This window comes from Gossypium raimondii, chromosome 1 (assembly GCF_025698545.1).
Source record: "Gossypium raimondii isolate GPD5lz chromosome 1, ASM2569854v1, whole genome shotgun sequence".
Taxonomy (NCBI): Eukaryota; Viridiplantae; Streptophyta; class Magnoliopsida; order Malvales; family Malvaceae; genus Gossypium; species Gossypium raimondii.
Window position 1 is genome coordinate 9,812,272 of NC_068565.1, and position 17,075 is coordinate 9,829,346.

A 17,075-nucleotide genomic window follows, 5' to 3' on the forward strand; every position below is an offset into this window, starting at 1 on the left:
TAGGGATAATTTATCATCCTAGCAATCAATCAATCAATAGCCCCTACCCAATGACCATATCACAGAGTAGCAAAGGTACCCACCTCCAACCAGCTTTATTCCCCCATTCTAAACTATTATAATATTAATCAACTGTTAAATACCTAAATCTGGAATGAACTATCAACACCTATAACTCAAGTCTTACAAATTATAGTAATAAACAATTAATTGTCTGACTTCCCATGTGGCAGTATCATGTGCTGAGATAGATCTTTGCCATCTACAGTGATGGTGATTAGGCTGATTACCCCCTCCATTAATTTTTTAAGTCCCTTCTCCAAGCTGTCTCATTGATGATCTGTAAACAACAAAGAACCACTTGATCTTATATGTAATTCAGTGTTTCAAACAAGCCCTTCATTCAAGGGGGACAACATGGAACCGTTGGTGGAACGAACTAGGCTTGCAAGAACCATTTCTCACGCACAAGACGAGTTACAAAGCTTCAGAACATACCTGAGATGGATGTGCGTTGATCAATCCAACATTTGGATGGGTTGTTTGTCTTGGTTTATGTTCATCGTGTTCGGTCTCCTTGTTCCTTTGGTGTCCCACTTTATGTTAGCTTGTTCCACTTGTGATGCTACACATACTAGGCCTTATGATTGGGTGGTTCAGCTGTCGTTAAGCAGTGTCTCGGCCTTGTCTTTCGTTTGTTTGACGAGGTTCGTGAAAAAACATGGTCTGAGGAGGTTCTTGTTCCTTGATAAGCTTTGTGATGAAAGTGAGACTGTTAGGAAACAATACACTGTTCAGCTCAATGTATGTTTTTTTTCTTCCTAAAAAATTTCTGCTGTCATGCCTGTTGTTTTTAATTGAAAGTTTATGGATGTTCTTTAATTCAATATATGCAGAGGTCACTGAAGATTGTGTCATTTTTTGTCCTGCCGTGTTTCATAGCTGAGACTGCATACAAAGTATGGTGGTATGCCTCTGGTGCTTCCCAAATTCCTTTCTTAGGCATTGTGTGGTTGAGTGACACAGTGGCCTGTGTCATGGAGTTATGTTCCTGGCTCTACCGAACCACGGTCTTCTTCCTCGTGTGTGTCCTGTTTCGCCTCATCTGCAATCTCCAGGTTCTCCGGCTCCACGATTTCGCCAAGGTTTTCAATGTCGATTCCGATGTGGGCTCGGTGTTGCGCGAACACCTCAGGATCAGGCGGCAATTGCGGATCATTAGCCATAGGTATCGAGCATTCATAGTATGGTGCCTCATCTTGGTCACTTTCAGCCAATTCACTTCATTGCTTATCACTACAAAGAGTAATTCTCGATTGAATATTTACAAAGCTGGAGAACTTGCTGTAAGTTTGCGATCGAAAAAATCAAAACATACCCGAGTTCGATTAACATATATGATTCATCTGTTTCATTTTTGTTGCAGTTGTGCTCTATAACTCTTCTCACAGGACTCTGTATATTGCTTCGAAGTGCAACAAAGATAACACACAAAGCACAATCAGTTACATCCCTTGCTTCAAAGTGGCATGTTTGTGCAACACTAGATTCCTTTGATGAAGGCGAGACCCCGAGGACTCCGGCCATCCATGACCAACAAGTGTTACCACACGTGGGTGCAAATGGTGAATCTGAAGGTGACGATCCCGGTGAAGAAGACGACGAGTTGGATAACTGCAAGCTGATCCCAGCACATGCTTATAGTACCATTTCATACCACAAGAGACAAGCTCTAGGTAATATATTTTATGTCACTTTTTTAATAAAAAAGAAGAAGCTGAATGTGTTGGTTTTAGTATAGGTGTTGATTTGCATTGATGGTTGCTTTGATGACAGTGACGTATTTTGAGAAGAATCAAGGTGGGATTACAGTATATGGGATAGCGTTGGATAGGAGCACACTGCACACCATTTTTGGGATTGAGTTATCATTTGTTCTATGGATACTTGGAAAGACCATTGGTATTTCTTGATTTTCAACTAGATCGATTATTGAATCAAATGCTTTCTTGCACAACTTTTTTTTGTTTTTTTTAAGATTTTGAGCTCATGGGACAGTTTTTGTGTATGGGTTTTATTTCTAATCCTCGTATCTTGTAATTTGGTAGAAGGAAAATTATTTGATATGTTTATAAAGGAGTTTTTAGTTCCATATATGAAACTTTGCTCCTATTAAATTAACACATGAGCTGCAAAACCTGGCTGCCACTATTTGGCTCTTTTGATATATTCAATCTAAACCATATTCACCATTAAACAAAACCAATCACACTTTTCACTTAAGTTTAATAAATCTGTCAAAAAACCTCGATAAATTACCTTCTTTACTATACTTTTCAACTTATTTTCCACTTTTCCCCCTTAACATGGGCATTCATGTCTTCTTCAGTTGCTTAGGATTCTTAACTTCTAGGTTTGATTCATCCTTTAGGTTCACCCCAATTTAATTGTCTTGTGTCAACCGTGTATTAATTCATTGGTTAAGGGTTAAGGTTTAGGGTTGGGTTTAAACTAGTTTTTGTCTTGATTCGTTGCATTTTGATCCGTAAGAGAATCATCAATTTCACCATTATTGGCTAACGGCCGCCCCCATCAATTTCTTTTTGTTTGTTGTTAACATTAAGGGTCCGTTTGATTGTGGGATTTGGTTTTCCGGAAATTATTTTCCGAATTTTCCGGCGTTTGTTTGGTGGAAAATAAATTCCACAAGAAAACCTTTTACAAACACGGGTAAAATCACTTCCTTGGTTTTGGAAAACGTCTTACCGATTTTCCTTCCGTAAGACATTTTCCATTCCTTTCTCTACACTCTCATCGTCTCAGCTTCAAAAATTCCTTTGCAGACTTTCTTTAGAAAGGTATGTTTTCTATTTCCACTTTCATTTCTACTCATTTTCTGTGGCTTCTCCCATTCCAATCCATTCTTCAGTTCGATTCCCTCAATCCTTCCCGCTCCGACCCTGTACCCGAATTCCAATCCATTCTTAATTCTCATTGAATTATTTCTTTTGGTGAATTAATGCAATTTCCAGGCTTCTACGTGATGGGTTTGTAATTTTCTAAACCTCATAGCTTTTATGGGTTTCTTTTTGTTATTAATTTTTTAGCTTTTAATTGTATTTCTCGGTGTTCTTAACTTTTCTTCCATTGGATTGTGGTTTCGTAGCTTATGGCTTTGTGGGGTTACGCTTGTTCTGTTTATAGAGCTTCTTCCATTGGATTGTCATTTCTAAGCTTTTAGCTCTCTTGGGGTTCTTGTTTTTAAGTCTATTGATGATGCAAATTCATGTTCAGTCCTCATTCGCACGCTTCATGTGCTGTCAAGGATATGATACCTAGATTCTTGAACTCAAAGGTGTTGGATTGAGTACACAAGGAATGAATTTTGGACAATATATAGACCCTTTAGATTCTATTTCTCAGAGGAAGGATTTTTATGGTAAGGGTACAGATTATAAGAGGTTTTCAGAAACAGAAAAAAGATATGCTTTTTCCAGTCAAATTACGGATTTAATTGTAAAGCTTGTAAATATAATTGAAGAAGCTGAAAGATCATCTCCAGTACGTGCTTTTGATATGCAAAAAAGCATTTCTACAGCACTAAAAGATATGCAGAAACAACTTGATCTTATTTCCAAGTATGATTGGGACTTTGACAACTACCTAGAAGAAGACGTCCTTGCTGCGGTGAGGTGCCATCCCTTCTGCGATGCGTACACCAGCTGACAATTCGTAAGCCATGACAACTAACTTGAGTATTGTTAAACTAAAATTTTTATCTTAGATGGAATACATAAAGGATAAGAGTGAACCAAATGATGGCAAGTTACTTGCAATTGGTCATTCTATGGGCGGTATCTTGCTATATGCGATGCTATCACGATGTGGTAAGATTCTGTAAAAACTTGTTTGTTCATCTACATTTATGACCTATGTAAAACCTATTACTGCATATCCTTTTGGCTATTACCTTTTTGGTATTGCAAAATAGTTTGCTATATTAACACATAACAGCATGTTTAATTTCTCTGTTCTGTTATGATTAGAATTTATTTAGCATTTTGAAGCTAAGACCAACTTGAATTTCATTTCTTTTGGACACAGCACCGACTGAAATAGACTTGTAAACAGTTTATAATCACTTCTTAGACCGGTTAAACATTTTAATAGCAATTTATTTATAGATAAAAGAATGGAAAACTTTGTGTACAAATTATGTTGATCTAGGTACTGATAATATTGGTTAAACTCACAAAAGAAAATGCTACGCTTGGTTCAACTATCTGATGCTTGAACCTTTTTATTTTGCTTATTGAGGCTGATCTAAGAGTTCAAACTGTTGCGTTTTAATTATCACAACTAAAGCATGTCAACCAGGATGATTTTGAGTCATTTATGAGTAGAGCCAATTAATTTTGAACTCTTTAAGGCCCTTAGATGGAATCAAAATTGTTGCTGTATAAGTCCAAAAGAGCTCTATATGTCCTAGTAGGCTACTTGATGGAATAGTTTTATAAGCAATTTAAAAGAAAAAGTTCCTTACATAGTCACAACTTCAAAAAAGAACGTTTGTCTCTCTGGCTGTGTCTCTCTCTCTCTCTCTCTCTTTTGATACATGGCATTGCTAGGATCAAAACCTGAACATTGGAATAAAGAGTCTGTACTCTACCAACTACACTGTTGTTGGCTAAAACAATCAGTAAACTTTTCATCTTACTCTGACTTTGTATCTTGAACAATATATAGGAGTGCTAAAATGTCTTGTTTTTATAAAGTTATGAAGGAAAGGATTCTGGATTGGCAGCAGTCACTACGTTGGCATCATCATTGGACTATATGTCTTCTAGATCGTCACTCAAACTGCTTTTACCCCTGGCAAGTGTTATTGAAGCGAAATTGCTTAAGCATTGTTTCTCTATGAAGTGTTATTATCTGCTTGTATATATGTTGACAATAATCTGATGTTATTTCTCTTCGGTGAGTAGGCAGACCCTGCACAGGTCCTAAATGTTCCTGTTATTCCAATTGGAACATTGCTTGCTGCTGCCCATCCTTTTGCAGCTAACCTTCCCTACCTCCTGTCTTGGTTGAGTCCTCAAATTTCTGCCCCGGACATGTTGCAGCCAAAGTTGTTTGAAAAGCTTGTTACGGAAAACTTCGGTAAGAAAATATGCTTCACCTTTGGCTTCCAGGATAATGCACAAATGCTAAATGTAGACTCTGGCATTGATGCTTTTAACTGTCATATTGCTCACTATGATATAGTGGGTGCCCAACGGGTAAGATTTAATACTTTCATATATGATGCAACATAATTAGCTTCTCCTAAATATTTACACTTCCTTTTGATGCAGGCCGTAGATCTAGTGTATCCTTGTAAAATAGAATTTCTCAATCATCATGATGCAGCTTGAAGTTGTTGAGACTTCTTCTTCATTCAAGCTTCGTTCTATATTTTTTTCCCCATGAAGGAAGGAGCCGACTTAAGAAGAATCTTCAAGCCAGTCTTGCCCTTAAAATTCTACATCAACTAGTACATATACATACATAAAAGGAGGTAAAGGATCAATACCATGCATGTAGTTGTATTGTTGTATTAAAGTTTGTTAATATGTACAGACATTTAGAAAAAGTAGTGTATGTTTATATGGTATACATATATCACTACTCTCTCTCTTAGACAACATGTAGTTGTATCATTGTATTAAAGTTTGTTAATATGTACAGACATTTAGAAAAAGTAGTGTATGTTTATATAGTATACATATATCACTACTCTCTCTTAGACAACAATACTTCATCATTTGTAAATGGTTAACCATTAGAAATTTTGACTCTCACAAAACATTTGATGATCTTAAGAGAGATGTTTGATTACCATAAAGCTTATACTTCATTTTATAGAGAAAGGTTGAATTAATTGTGTCAAACTCCTAAGCTTTGATTGATTTTGACCAAATTAATCACAAGTTTAGTCTATTGGGAATTTAATTTTGCTCAAGAATGTTGTATTGTATGAAGTTTATTTCCCATTTAATAAATAATAAAATAAAAAGGTAAATTTAGCCATTTCTCTTCACTTTTTTCCAACTAATAAGAAAGTATTTTTTTTCAATTTATAACGATTAATATTGTAGCTTAATAATTGAGTATTATTATAAATAAATCATTGTAATATATGTAAAAACAATTTAAAATATAAAAAATTATTAATATATTAATATATGTAAAACAACTTTTCGGAAAATATTTCAAGAAATCATCAAACAAAGAAAAAATATTTTACATGATTCAATCAAACACCGAAAATATTTTCCAGTAAATCATTTTACAGAAAAGTAAAACATTTTCCAGAAATCATTTTACGGAAAACATTTACTGGCAATCAAACAGACCCTAAGTGAAAATAAATTAGTAATTTGAAGGGCTTAGTAGTTAGGATGACATGGAAAAAAATATGACGTGGATTAATTTAATAAGCTGGACTTGGTGGTAGGAAATGTTGGTATAATAATCTCTCTTTCAAGTAAGATTCAAATGGTGACACGTATCACATTTAGGTTGGTGTAAAAAATAAAAGATTAACTATTAAAAATATTATTATTCGATGCGCTCGTGATAATATTTTTTATTCCACAAGCGAGATTATAAAATTGTCTTGTTTTAATGTATTTATGACAGTTTGAAAACCCATTTAATAATGAATTGAGGACATAATTGCTTGTAATTACATATTTGTGTCATGTTTGGATAACTACTATAATTAGTGGGTCTCACTTAATTAAATGTAATTGTAGTAATCCAATTACACTCTACATTATTTAAATTTAAAATTATTTTTACACGATTAGTTTTTATTTTTAAATGTTTTGGTATCAAATTTGCAAAAATTAATTTAACAACACATTAATTATTTTCAACTGTTGAAAACTAAAAAAAACAAAAAAAAACAAGTTTCTAAATATTTTAAACAAATTATAAATGTCTTTGAGTACTCCTAAGTTCAAGCCTTTAAAAAACAATCTCTAAGCTAAGTCTCAAGATCTCTCAAAGAGAATCTAATAAATCTTTTAAGAAAAGTATGGTATTGATACATTCAAAGTCAGTAGCCACAAGGCGTTTGAGAACAGTATGGTCACGATACATGTTCTTCTTAGTATTGAGACCTATTCAAAAAAGTATTGAGACTTATACATTGTCTTGATCCTTCAAACTGTATTAAGTGTGCAAAACTAATGTCTCCAATGGCTAGAAGCTCCCTCCAATGACTTCAAACTTCTTCAAATCAATGAGAGGGTATAAATCTAGGTCAATAACACTTGAAGAGAGATACGAAACATGTGCAAGCATCAAAGTCAAGAGAAAAACTTCAAATTCTTCACTTCTCATTTTTCTCTTGTGCATAGTTTTTTTACTTATTATAAAATCTTTTCTTACTCTTATATAATTGAATTTATAGCTTCACTCCAAACATATACCTATTAGAGGTTGATTATTAGTTTGCCAATCTTCTTTTAGTTGTAAAGATTATACTCAAGGTTTTGAGGTATAAAACTTTAAGAGGATTAGAGATGTTTCTAGTGTTTGATCTAATACCCTAAGCGTAGTATATTCGTTTTGTATACTTGTATTTTTTGAACAAATTGGTTTAATAAAATTTCAATTGATAACATTAATAGTTTTTGTATATTGTCCTCAATGTTTTTGCATGCAAAGAAAAATGGAAGCAAATATTGACTCATTGGTTATCTAACGTTTAACTAATACTAAACAGTATTATATGGTCGGTTCATAATACAAAAAGACAACTTGTTTACCTCCCGAACTCTAACTGATTAATTAATTGATTGATACTCACTTATCTCCCGACATCATTTTCTCAACCAAAAATAAATTATGATTTACTCGACCAACTTATCTCCCGACCTCGTTTAACTTTTGATTACTTCCTAGGGTTGTCAAGCCTAGGGCTTAAGAACGCGTAATTTATACCAACTAATTCTGTAGGAAACTATTAATCCTCTGTTAATCACTCCTCCATCCACTTGTTAATCTCCCCCTAATGGAATTACCTACTCATGTTATTCATAATCCCAAACTCAATTAATATAAACATGTAAATAATACTAATAAACCAAAAGAGAAAAGAGATATAGAATAATCTTGATTTGTATCGATTAAGAGCAGAATAGCAAATCTCTCAATTGGGAAAACAAATCTCACCATTTACAAAGGAAAATAAATTGAATAACTTTAATTGAATAAAAGAAATCTTGGATCGAAATCAATTCCAAAAGAAAAGAACAAATCTTTTAAGAAAAAAAAACTAAATCTAATCCTGCTACTAAATTACGAAGGTTTTTAGATGCGTTTAAGACGACTTAGTTATATCAAACCCTTAACGTCTTTATTTATTGAAGTGTTAGCAACTCAAATTAGGTATTCGGTACATCCTAAGTCTTTATATAAAGTTTGATTGTGCAGACGAAAATAACCCTGAAAAGCTAAAAACAAATCATTTACTTTATACTGTCATAACTTAAGTCAAATAATTATAAAAAATACTAAAAACAAATATTTTTTCTTTTATCTCGCTTAGAATCTATTTTGATTGTTGATTTTAACGTAATTGTTAAGAAAATCGAAGAGGATATTTGTAATACCCCCTACCCGTATTCGTCGCCGGAATAGGGTATGAGGCATTACCAGATTTTACCGAATTAATTTTCCATTATTACAAGTTAAATACTATTCATTTATCAAAACATGTCATGACGTCCCTTGGTTGGGCCTCCGAAGCCCAAAACATACATCAGGACCAAATCAGGAATAAATCGAAACCATAAGAAATTTTTCGCAAAATCCCAAAGTCTTTTTTTTTATGAACTCAATATAACCCCTTTATAAATATCTAATCTTCCCTGCAATTTTTAAACCGAGACCAATCCAACACAACCAATCCATTTCAACATATTTTCAAGATAGATTTAACATATTCATAAGATAACCTTATCACATACCAAAATCAAAATTTGTTAGCCATACCAATGACTAACCATACATTCATTTCACATTAACATTTACTTTATTAGCTTATACATGCCATTGATTTCCAAAATAAAGTTTCTTTATATACCGACATCTTGAGGTTGATAGTGTGATGTGTCTCCGACCAAATCTAACCTTATAGCTCTTAACAGTACAACACATGAGAAAAGGAAACAGGTAAGCACTTTGTGCTAGTAAGCTCATGTAACAAGAATTATACTTACCTAATATTTTCAATACAATGCAATAAACATTCATACATCCATTCAATGCATTATTCCTTTAACATGCACAAACTCAACATTCAAGTTAGTTCAATAATTTTCATGTATCAACAATATATATACCATGATTGATGAGCTCATCAATACCATGATTTCTATTTCCTTGTTATTTTTCCATATTTATCCCGTTAAATTTCTCGGAATTTCAATAGATTTTCAGAGGTACACTTTAATGTACAATTCCGGGTCCGTCAATTCATATTCATGTGCGCACATTTCTATTTCAGAGAGCACACTCCCACGAACCTCATCCTTACAGCGGGATTACCAGCCCAAGCTAAATCCCCTGTAATATAAACTCATAGAGTATTGTCGGGATTACCAATCCAGGCTAAATCCCCTGCAACGACAATTACTCTAATGAGCTTGGATCTGAATTACCAGTCTAGGCTAAACTCAGACCCTAATTCGGATTACCCGTCCGGGCTAAATCCATTTTCCACATATTCTTTGGGAGGGCTATATCAGAATAGGATCACCCGTCCAGGTTAGATCCTTTTTACCGTCAATTCCTTTTCAGAGATCCATCGAATTTTCCTTCCATTCAACCGGGATTTCTTCCCCTTTTTATCAAATATATTAATGTTTCATCAATTTTCATATAATGAAAATTCAAATCATATTCACATCAATAACAAACATTTCAGGCATTTAAGAATATAATTCAAGTTACACGAACTTACCTCGATACTTGTTCGTAAACAAAAATCTACTAATCCCGAACTTTTTCTTTTCCTCGATCTAGCTTCGTGTTTTAATTTTCTGGATCTAAATAAATAAATTTAATCATTAATCTAATACATTTCATGTTCATATGTAACATTCTCTATAATTCCATTATTATTTATAGTGCATTCAAAGCTGTCTCATTGAGTCATAGTCACTAAATTATTTATATCTTGAGCTAAAGAACTTCAAATTAAGATCCGATAATTTTACCCGAAACTAGACTCACATATCTTCTTACCATAAAATTTTCAGAATTTTTGGTTTAGCCAATAAGTACAGTTTATTCTTTAAAGTTTCCCCTGCTTCACTGTTCAATAGTTCCGAGCCCTCTTCACTAAAAATTAATTATCTTATTCTACAGAATTCGGATGATATTCTCACTTATTTATTTTGAAAATAGACTCATTAAGGATTTTAAACATATAAATTTAAGCCCCTAATTATTTTTCTCAAATTTTTGATGATTTTCCAAAGTCAGAACAGGGGAACCCGAATTTATTCTGACATTGTCTCACAAAATCTATTATATCTCATGATTTACAATTCCATTGCTTACATCGTTTCTTTTATAAGAAACTAGACTAAATAATATTTAATTTCATATTTTATTCATCCTCTAATTCGATCTCTACAATTTTTGGTGATTTTTAAAAGTTAGACTACTTCCGCTGTCCAAAACTGTTTTAGTGCATGATGTTAATTACCATTTTTCCCCAAGCTTTCAATAAATGATAATTTCATCTCTGCTCAATTAACCTCTCAATTGAGCTGATTTTTCTCAATTAACACTTTATCCCATCACTTTAAACTATTTTATAATCTTTGGAAATCAAAATTTTAGCACTAGACTTTAATTCCAAACTTTTTCACAATTAAGCCCTACAAATCAATTTCTATTGAAATTACCAAATAAAATCATCTCATAAACAAATTAAAGCTTCAATTTCATACTATTTCATCATAAAATTCCAGCACTTATTCATAGCAACTTTCAATTTCATTCATAAAATCAAAAACTAATAAATTTAGTAATACGACCTAGTTGTAAAAGTCTTAGAAACACAAAATTGGCAAGAAAAAGGAAAGAATTAACTCACTTGATGCAAAAATTATGAAAAACCAGTTTGAATGAACCCTTAGGACGTTTTTGGCTGATGAGAATGCAGAAAAATAAAGATAATTCTAGATATTCCAATTTGGTCTCATTTTTATGTTAGTAAAATTTGTTATTTTCTCATTTTACCCTTATTTCACAAATTCTCCTAATTTTTCTCAGCTTATGCCGCCCAAAATATCTCCTTTTGGGCTTATTTTCAATTTATGTCCCTTCTCATTTAACAATTGAGCTATTTAATCCTTCTAGTAACTTTTACACATTTTTCAATTTAGTCCTTTTACTTAATTGATTACCCAAATATTAAAATTTTCTAACGAAATTTTAATACCATATTACTAACATTTCATGAATATTTATAAAATATTTTTGACTCGGTTTTATGAGATCGAGGTCTCGATACCTTATTTTTACCTAATTTCTTTAATAATTTCTTTTTCTAACTAACCACTAAATTGGTAAAATTTTTCTATCGATATTTTCATACGATTTTCCTATCATATCAATATTCATGCAAAAATATTAAAATAAATTTCTCTTTAAATCGGATTTGTGGTTAGAAACCACTGTTCGATAACCTTGAATTTAGGCAATTACAATATTTACTTGTTCTAGTATCTTTTAATCTTTACTTAGAATCATTTAATTTAGATATTTCTTTATCAACATTTAATCATTTCATAAATAAGAGCACCATATCCTTATTAATTTCAATCAAATATACATTTTCCTTTCTTTTATAACAAAATCGAATCAATTTCCATCAATATTTTCCCACGCATAGCACACCCACCTTTCACAAAGCTCTTTGGGTTCTTTTTCTTCTCATTAAGGATAAAAATGCCATTTCATAAAGTAATACTTGCATTTGTTTTTTGAATTCAACAATGAACTATTTTTAGTGATGTTATTACATTATTTTAATATTTATTATGATTTTATACTAAGCAGCCAAATGAAGAGGAGCATTTTATTTATTTATTCCACATAGTATTAAAATATATTAATTAATCTATTGCCGAAAATCTTTTAAGGATCGAAATTAAATTGTAAATTGTAATTTTAAAACATTAAATCAAATTTTATCACTTTTAAAGGGTTAAAGTATAATTTTGATTTTATTAATTTAAAATTTTAAAATTTTAAAGGATTTAGATAAATAATTTCTTATTTATCTTAAATCAAATTCCTATTTCAAAAAGATATTAATGTAAATTGTTTAAGGTTTTTTATAAGTACATAATGAACTTAATTTAATGTAATTATGTTTTTTCATTCAAGCAAGAAAAATGTAATGTAGTTTCATTTTCTTAAAAAAAATGCATTTACTTCAAGTTACCGCAAATCGGCTCTATTTTCATTTTTTACTTTTTTCAATAATAACCACTCTTGGCGCGAGTGTCAAGAGAAAGCAACTATTAAAAAACCCATTAAAACGCTGTCGTTCTACAAACCTTCAAAAAGCCGTTAAAACTCGAAGCATTTATACGACGACGTATGAACTTCCCCTTTTCGTGGTGTTAAAGCACTCTCTCCCTCGCAGGAAAAAACGCGGACGGTGGTACGGCTACGGCTGTGTATTTTTTTTTCCTTTTTCAGTTTTGTTCGATTTTTTTTTACTTATATTTTCTTTCTCTCTCCACTGTTTCGAAGCCAGCTTCTCTTTTATCGAACGCTTGAAGTAACTCAAAGAAAAACATCTACAGTTTTCTCTTCAGCAATGGAGATTGGGACCGGTCGGATCGGTTCCTGCTCTAAAGAACACCAGAAAATTTATCAAGAGTGGTTCAACTTCGCTGATTCAGGTACGATTTTAGCTTTACTTTTTGTTCAAATTTTCGTTTTACTAATTTTTAATATCGTCTTTTCGGTAGATAATGATGGACGCATTACCGGAAATGATGCAATCAAGTTTTTTGGTATGTCAAATTTATCGCGACCAGATCTCAAGCAGGTCAATATTCTTCTATTTTCATCGTTTTTGGTGATTTTTATTTTTATTTATATATTTAAGTTCAGCTTAAACTTGAAGTATCTATTAAAAAAAAACACAAGGGAAGTTTTAATTGCTTCTGTTACTTGATCATAATCTCCAAAAGTAGATCTTTAATTGAATAATTGAAGTTTGATTTTCGGTAAATTTAGCAAAATCCAAGGGAACTTAGAGTTTGATTACTGTTCTTGTTTCCTTTATGCTATTTTCTAAATGATTCAGCTACATTCTTGTTTTGATTCCTTAAAGGTGTGGGCGACTGCTGATTCTAAGAGACAGGGATTTCTTGGTTTCAAAGAATTTGTTTTTGCTATGCAGGTTAGGAGTTGCAAGTTTCTTTGGATTATGATATAATATATATTGCTTATTGATTTCTTCTAATCTGACTACTTGTTAATTTTAATGCTTAGCTGGTTTCGCTGGCGCAAGAAGGTCATCAAATATCACATGATCTCCTGAATGGTGATGGTATGATGATTTAGCATGTCCCTCTTTCTGAATTGCATGGTTTGAATGTTTATTTCATGCTGAAAACTTTTGAGGTGCATTTATTTATTTAGAAACTGTTTTTTTTGGTTGTTTTGCCAGTACATTTATAGTCGTATATAATAGTCAGAGCTAATGTTAAGGTATGCTGATATATTGCAGTAGACTTTGAGAATATTAAACCTCCTGTAATGGAAGGCTTAGATGCATTAATCATGGTATGTGGCTTCTTTCTTTTACCTTCTTAAACTCTATGTTCCATATGCTTAGCGTCTGGAATTTCTTATCATTTTGCTTGATTTATTCAGAGAAAGAAACAATCTTCAAAGTCAAGTAGCCTTGAAAGCAATGGTATGACTTTCTTGTTGTAACCTTTGATGATTAGTTTACTCCGATTTCACTATCATATGTTATTTTTACTAGTTGGGGGCTTGCAGGTAGTTCTTCAAATCAAACATCACCTGCATCTCAATGGTTTTCTTCAAAATCATCAAAGAAGGTTTGTTTTGTCATTTTATAGTTGATCTTCCTTTGCTGCTGATGCTCTTGTTACTACCATTTTAGTCTAGGTATAGGGTTTAGGGTTATAAATAATTCCTTTATTTATATCAAATTCATATTTGTCTCTTTATTTTACTTCCATAACACTTACGTTTTTTAGCTTTGGTATTTGTGTTGTTAATGATGTTAATATCTGTCTAATTCCTTTACTTGATTATTTTTTATTGTGTTTTTATTTATCTGCATCCTTAGCATGTGTAACTAATCCTTTCTTGTGTAGAACAGATATCTTTGTCCTCTGTGACTTCAATTATAGACGGCTTAAAGAGATTGTACCTTCAGAAGTTGAAGCCTTTAGAAGTTACATATCATTTTAATGATTTTGTATCCCCATTGTTGGTGAGTTAGTTGTAGATCCAGCTCAGTTTTAACTATCCTTGACTATGTGCTAAAAGTTCTATTTAACAGCTCTGTAAAGCTAATCAGCTGGTTCTGATTTTCGTTTATTGCAGACAAATAGTGATTTTGATGCCAAACCAATGGTTATGCTTTTGGGTCAATATTCCACTGGGAAAACAACCTTCATTAAACATTTGCTTAAGACTAGTTATCCAGGCAAGTGATCCTCTCCCTCTCACTCTCACTCAGACAAATCACTAATTTAGAAGCCCCCCCTCCGTTTTCATTCATATATTTTTGTTATCATTTTCAGGAGCTCACATTGGACCTGAACCAACGACTGACAGATTTGTTGTTGTTATGGTAATTCAGAATTTGTTGTTCTGCAGATCTAGCTTGGAGAGTTTCCATTACTTGTTGGTTTTAGAATCAATTATGGAAATTGAATCTTAATTTTCTGTATACTGTCTACACTGCTTTGTTTGTTATCATTTGATGTTTGTTGTAATTGTGGAATTTTGTTTTGATCTCGCGTGTTATGCACATACTCTCTTTCCCTTTATGCAGTCGGGAACTGATGAAAGAAGTGTTCCAGGGAACACTATCGCTGTCCAGGCAGACATGCCATTCAGTGGCCTCACTACTTTCGGAACTGCATTTTTGTCGAAGTTTGAGTGTTCTCAAATGCCACATCCAGTGAGTTAATTGTTCAATTCTAGTTTGCTGTGATAGTTAATTTTTCTGCTTATATAGAATTTAATACCTTCTTTTCATGTCTGAAGCTGTTGGAGCACGTAACTTTTGTAGATACTCCTGGAGTGTTATCAGGAGAAAAACAACGAACACAACGAGCCTATGATTTTACTGGTGTAACGTCATGGTTTGCTGCAAAATGCGATCTTATTCTTCTTCTGTTTGATCCTCACAAGTTAGATGTAAGTGATGAATTCAAGCGCGTGATATATTCTCTGCGTGGTCACGATGATAAGATTCGTGTGGTTTTGAACAAGGCAGATCAAGTTGATACGCAACAAGTAAGCATTTTGGCAGCCATGTTTCTGAACCACTAGTCTTTCTTAGATGCAACTACTGATGGTTGGATTTTCATGTACCCATCTTTGCCTTTTATTGTAGTTGATGAGGGTTTATGGAGCCTTAATGTGGTCACTTGGGAAAGTCCTTAACACCCCAGAGGTTGTGCGTGTGTATATTGGGTAAGCTCTTTCTGCTCGTCAATCTTTATGACTGAAACAAATGTGTCCAAATGTTCATTGTTGCATATTACTTGAAACTTCTTTTAAACTATGATGCATCTTGGTCTTAAACTTTTTGATGTTAATATCTCATCTTTGGCAGTTCATTCAATGACAAGCCTGTAAATGAAGCTGCAACAGGACCAATTGGGAAAGAGTTGTTCGAAAAAGAACAGGAGGACCTTCTTTCTGACCTGAAAGACATTCCAAAGAAGGCTTGTGATCGTCGAGTAAGTTCATTATACTAATTTTCCTCTGAAAAGAAATGAAGTTTTCTAAAAAATGGATATGTGTTAAGGAGAAGTTTCGGTACTTTGTTTACCTGCAGATAAATGAGTTTGTGAAGCGGGCTAGAGCTGCCAAGATACATGCTTATATCATCGCCCACCTTAAGAAGGAAATGCCTTCTATGATTGGGAAAGCAAAAACTCAACAGAGACTGATCGATAATTTGGAAGGCGAATTTGGAAAAGTATTCTCTCTTCTCTATTGTGTGTGCGCGCGTGTGCGTGCATGTATCAGTGCTTGCAAGTTTACATTGAATATTAAGTTTGTTTATCATGCATCAATTTCTTATGCAAAAAATCTGTTTGTTATATAGGTTCAAAGAGATCATCACCTACCACCAGGGGATTTTCCAAATGTGGAACATTTTAAGGAGATTTTGTCTGGTTACAACTTTGACAAATTCGAGAAGCTAAAACCTAAAATGATTCAAGCTGTTGATGACATGTTGGGTTATGATATCCCTGAACTTTTGAAGACATTCAGGAATCCCTATGACTAACGACTGCTACAAATTTCTTATACCGAACATCATGATCAATATTTGATTCGATTAACGACAATATCTCAATTCTACATTAGCAATCTTGAGCCAGATTTGTTGTAGATTATATCTTGTATTAGCTCCTAGAGCTGCTGTTCTTGGCGAGTTTTATGTTTCGACTTTTCTTAAACATGTAAAAAACGATGTTCCTTAAATTAAGCTGATAGCTTTACGACATAATTATGGGATCAAAGATTTTGTGGGTTTGATACTCACACCTTAAACTATCACTAGAAGTGCAATAAAAGTTAAATTTTCTTAAATGTTTTGTAATTGATATAGTTTTTGAGGATTTTTATTCTTCTATTGGAAGTCTTACGGTCCATCGAATTGTCCTCGTATCAGATTGCGACCATGATTTTGAAAGAAAAAGTGTAAAAATATGTGCTAGAAGAAGCCAATCTTTTACTTTTGGAAAATTTGCATTCTTATTGAGAGG

General features: G+C 32.9%; 3 protein-coding genes across 8 annotated transcripts; all 3 read left to right on the forward strand.

The window, feature by feature from the left end:
- The first annotated feature begins 216 nt into the window (after positions 1–216).
- LOC105781121 (uncharacterized) lies at positions 217–5,772 on the forward strand. Of its 4 annotated transcripts, none has more exons than XM_052631460.1 (8): positions 217–804; positions 897–1,346; positions 1,427–1,736; positions 1,837–3,687; positions 3,785–3,887; positions 4,776–4,879; positions 4,990–5,160; positions 5,355–5,772. In XM_052631460.1, exons 1-4 carry the CDS (start codon positions 418–420, stop codon positions 1,971–1,973), a joined length of 1,284 nt encoding a protein of 427 aa, XP_052487420.1. In that variant the 5' UTR covers positions 217–417; the 3' UTR covers positions 1,974–3,687; positions 3,785–3,887; positions 4,776–4,879; positions 4,990–5,160; positions 5,355–5,772. The 4 variants fall into 4 exon arrangements, with proteins under 4 accessions (XP_052487420.1, XP_052487418.1, XP_052487419.1 ...); XM_052631458.1 differs by having other exon boundaries at positions 1,837–2,858; positions 3,167–3,887; XM_052631459.1 differs by having other exon boundaries at positions 1,837–3,887; positions 4,990–5,279.
- LOC105781138 (uncharacterized) lies at positions 3,379–5,414 on the forward strand. Its single transcript, XM_052628584.1, has 5 exons — positions 3,379–3,687; positions 3,785–3,887; positions 4,784–4,875; positions 4,986–5,279; positions 5,355–5,414. Exons 1-5 carry the CDS (start codon positions 3,379–3,381, stop codon positions 5,412–5,414), a joined length of 858 nt encoding a protein of 285 aa, XP_052484544.1.
- Positions 5,773–12,643: 6,871 nt separating the features above from the next.
- On the forward strand, positions 12,644–16,899 carry LOC105781173 (EH domain-containing protein 1). Of its 3 annotated transcripts, none has more exons than XM_012605735.2 (17): positions 12,644–12,736; positions 12,829–12,980; positions 13,050–13,129; positions 13,418–13,486; positions 13,579–13,636; positions 13,817–13,872; positions 13,963–14,005; positions 14,092–14,153; positions 14,441–14,554; positions 14,668–14,770; positions 14,868–14,917; positions 15,122–15,250; positions 15,337–15,588; positions 15,689–15,768; positions 15,911–16,037; positions 16,136–16,279; positions 16,409–16,899. In XM_012605735.2, the coding sequence occupies exons 2-17, from the start codon at positions 12,896–12,898 to the stop codon at positions 16,592–16,594; spliced, it is 1,638 nt and encodes a 545-aa protein (XP_012461189.1). In that variant the 5' UTR covers positions 12,644–12,736; positions 12,829–12,895; the 3' UTR covers positions 16,595–16,899. The 3 variants fall into 3 exon arrangements, with proteins under 3 accessions (XP_012461189.1, XP_012461183.1, XP_012461194.1); XM_012605729.2 differs by having other exon boundaries at positions 12,833–12,980; XM_012605740.2 differs by having other exon boundaries at positions 12,719–12,980; positions 13,820–13,872.
- Positions 16,900–17,075: the final 176 nt, after the last annotated feature.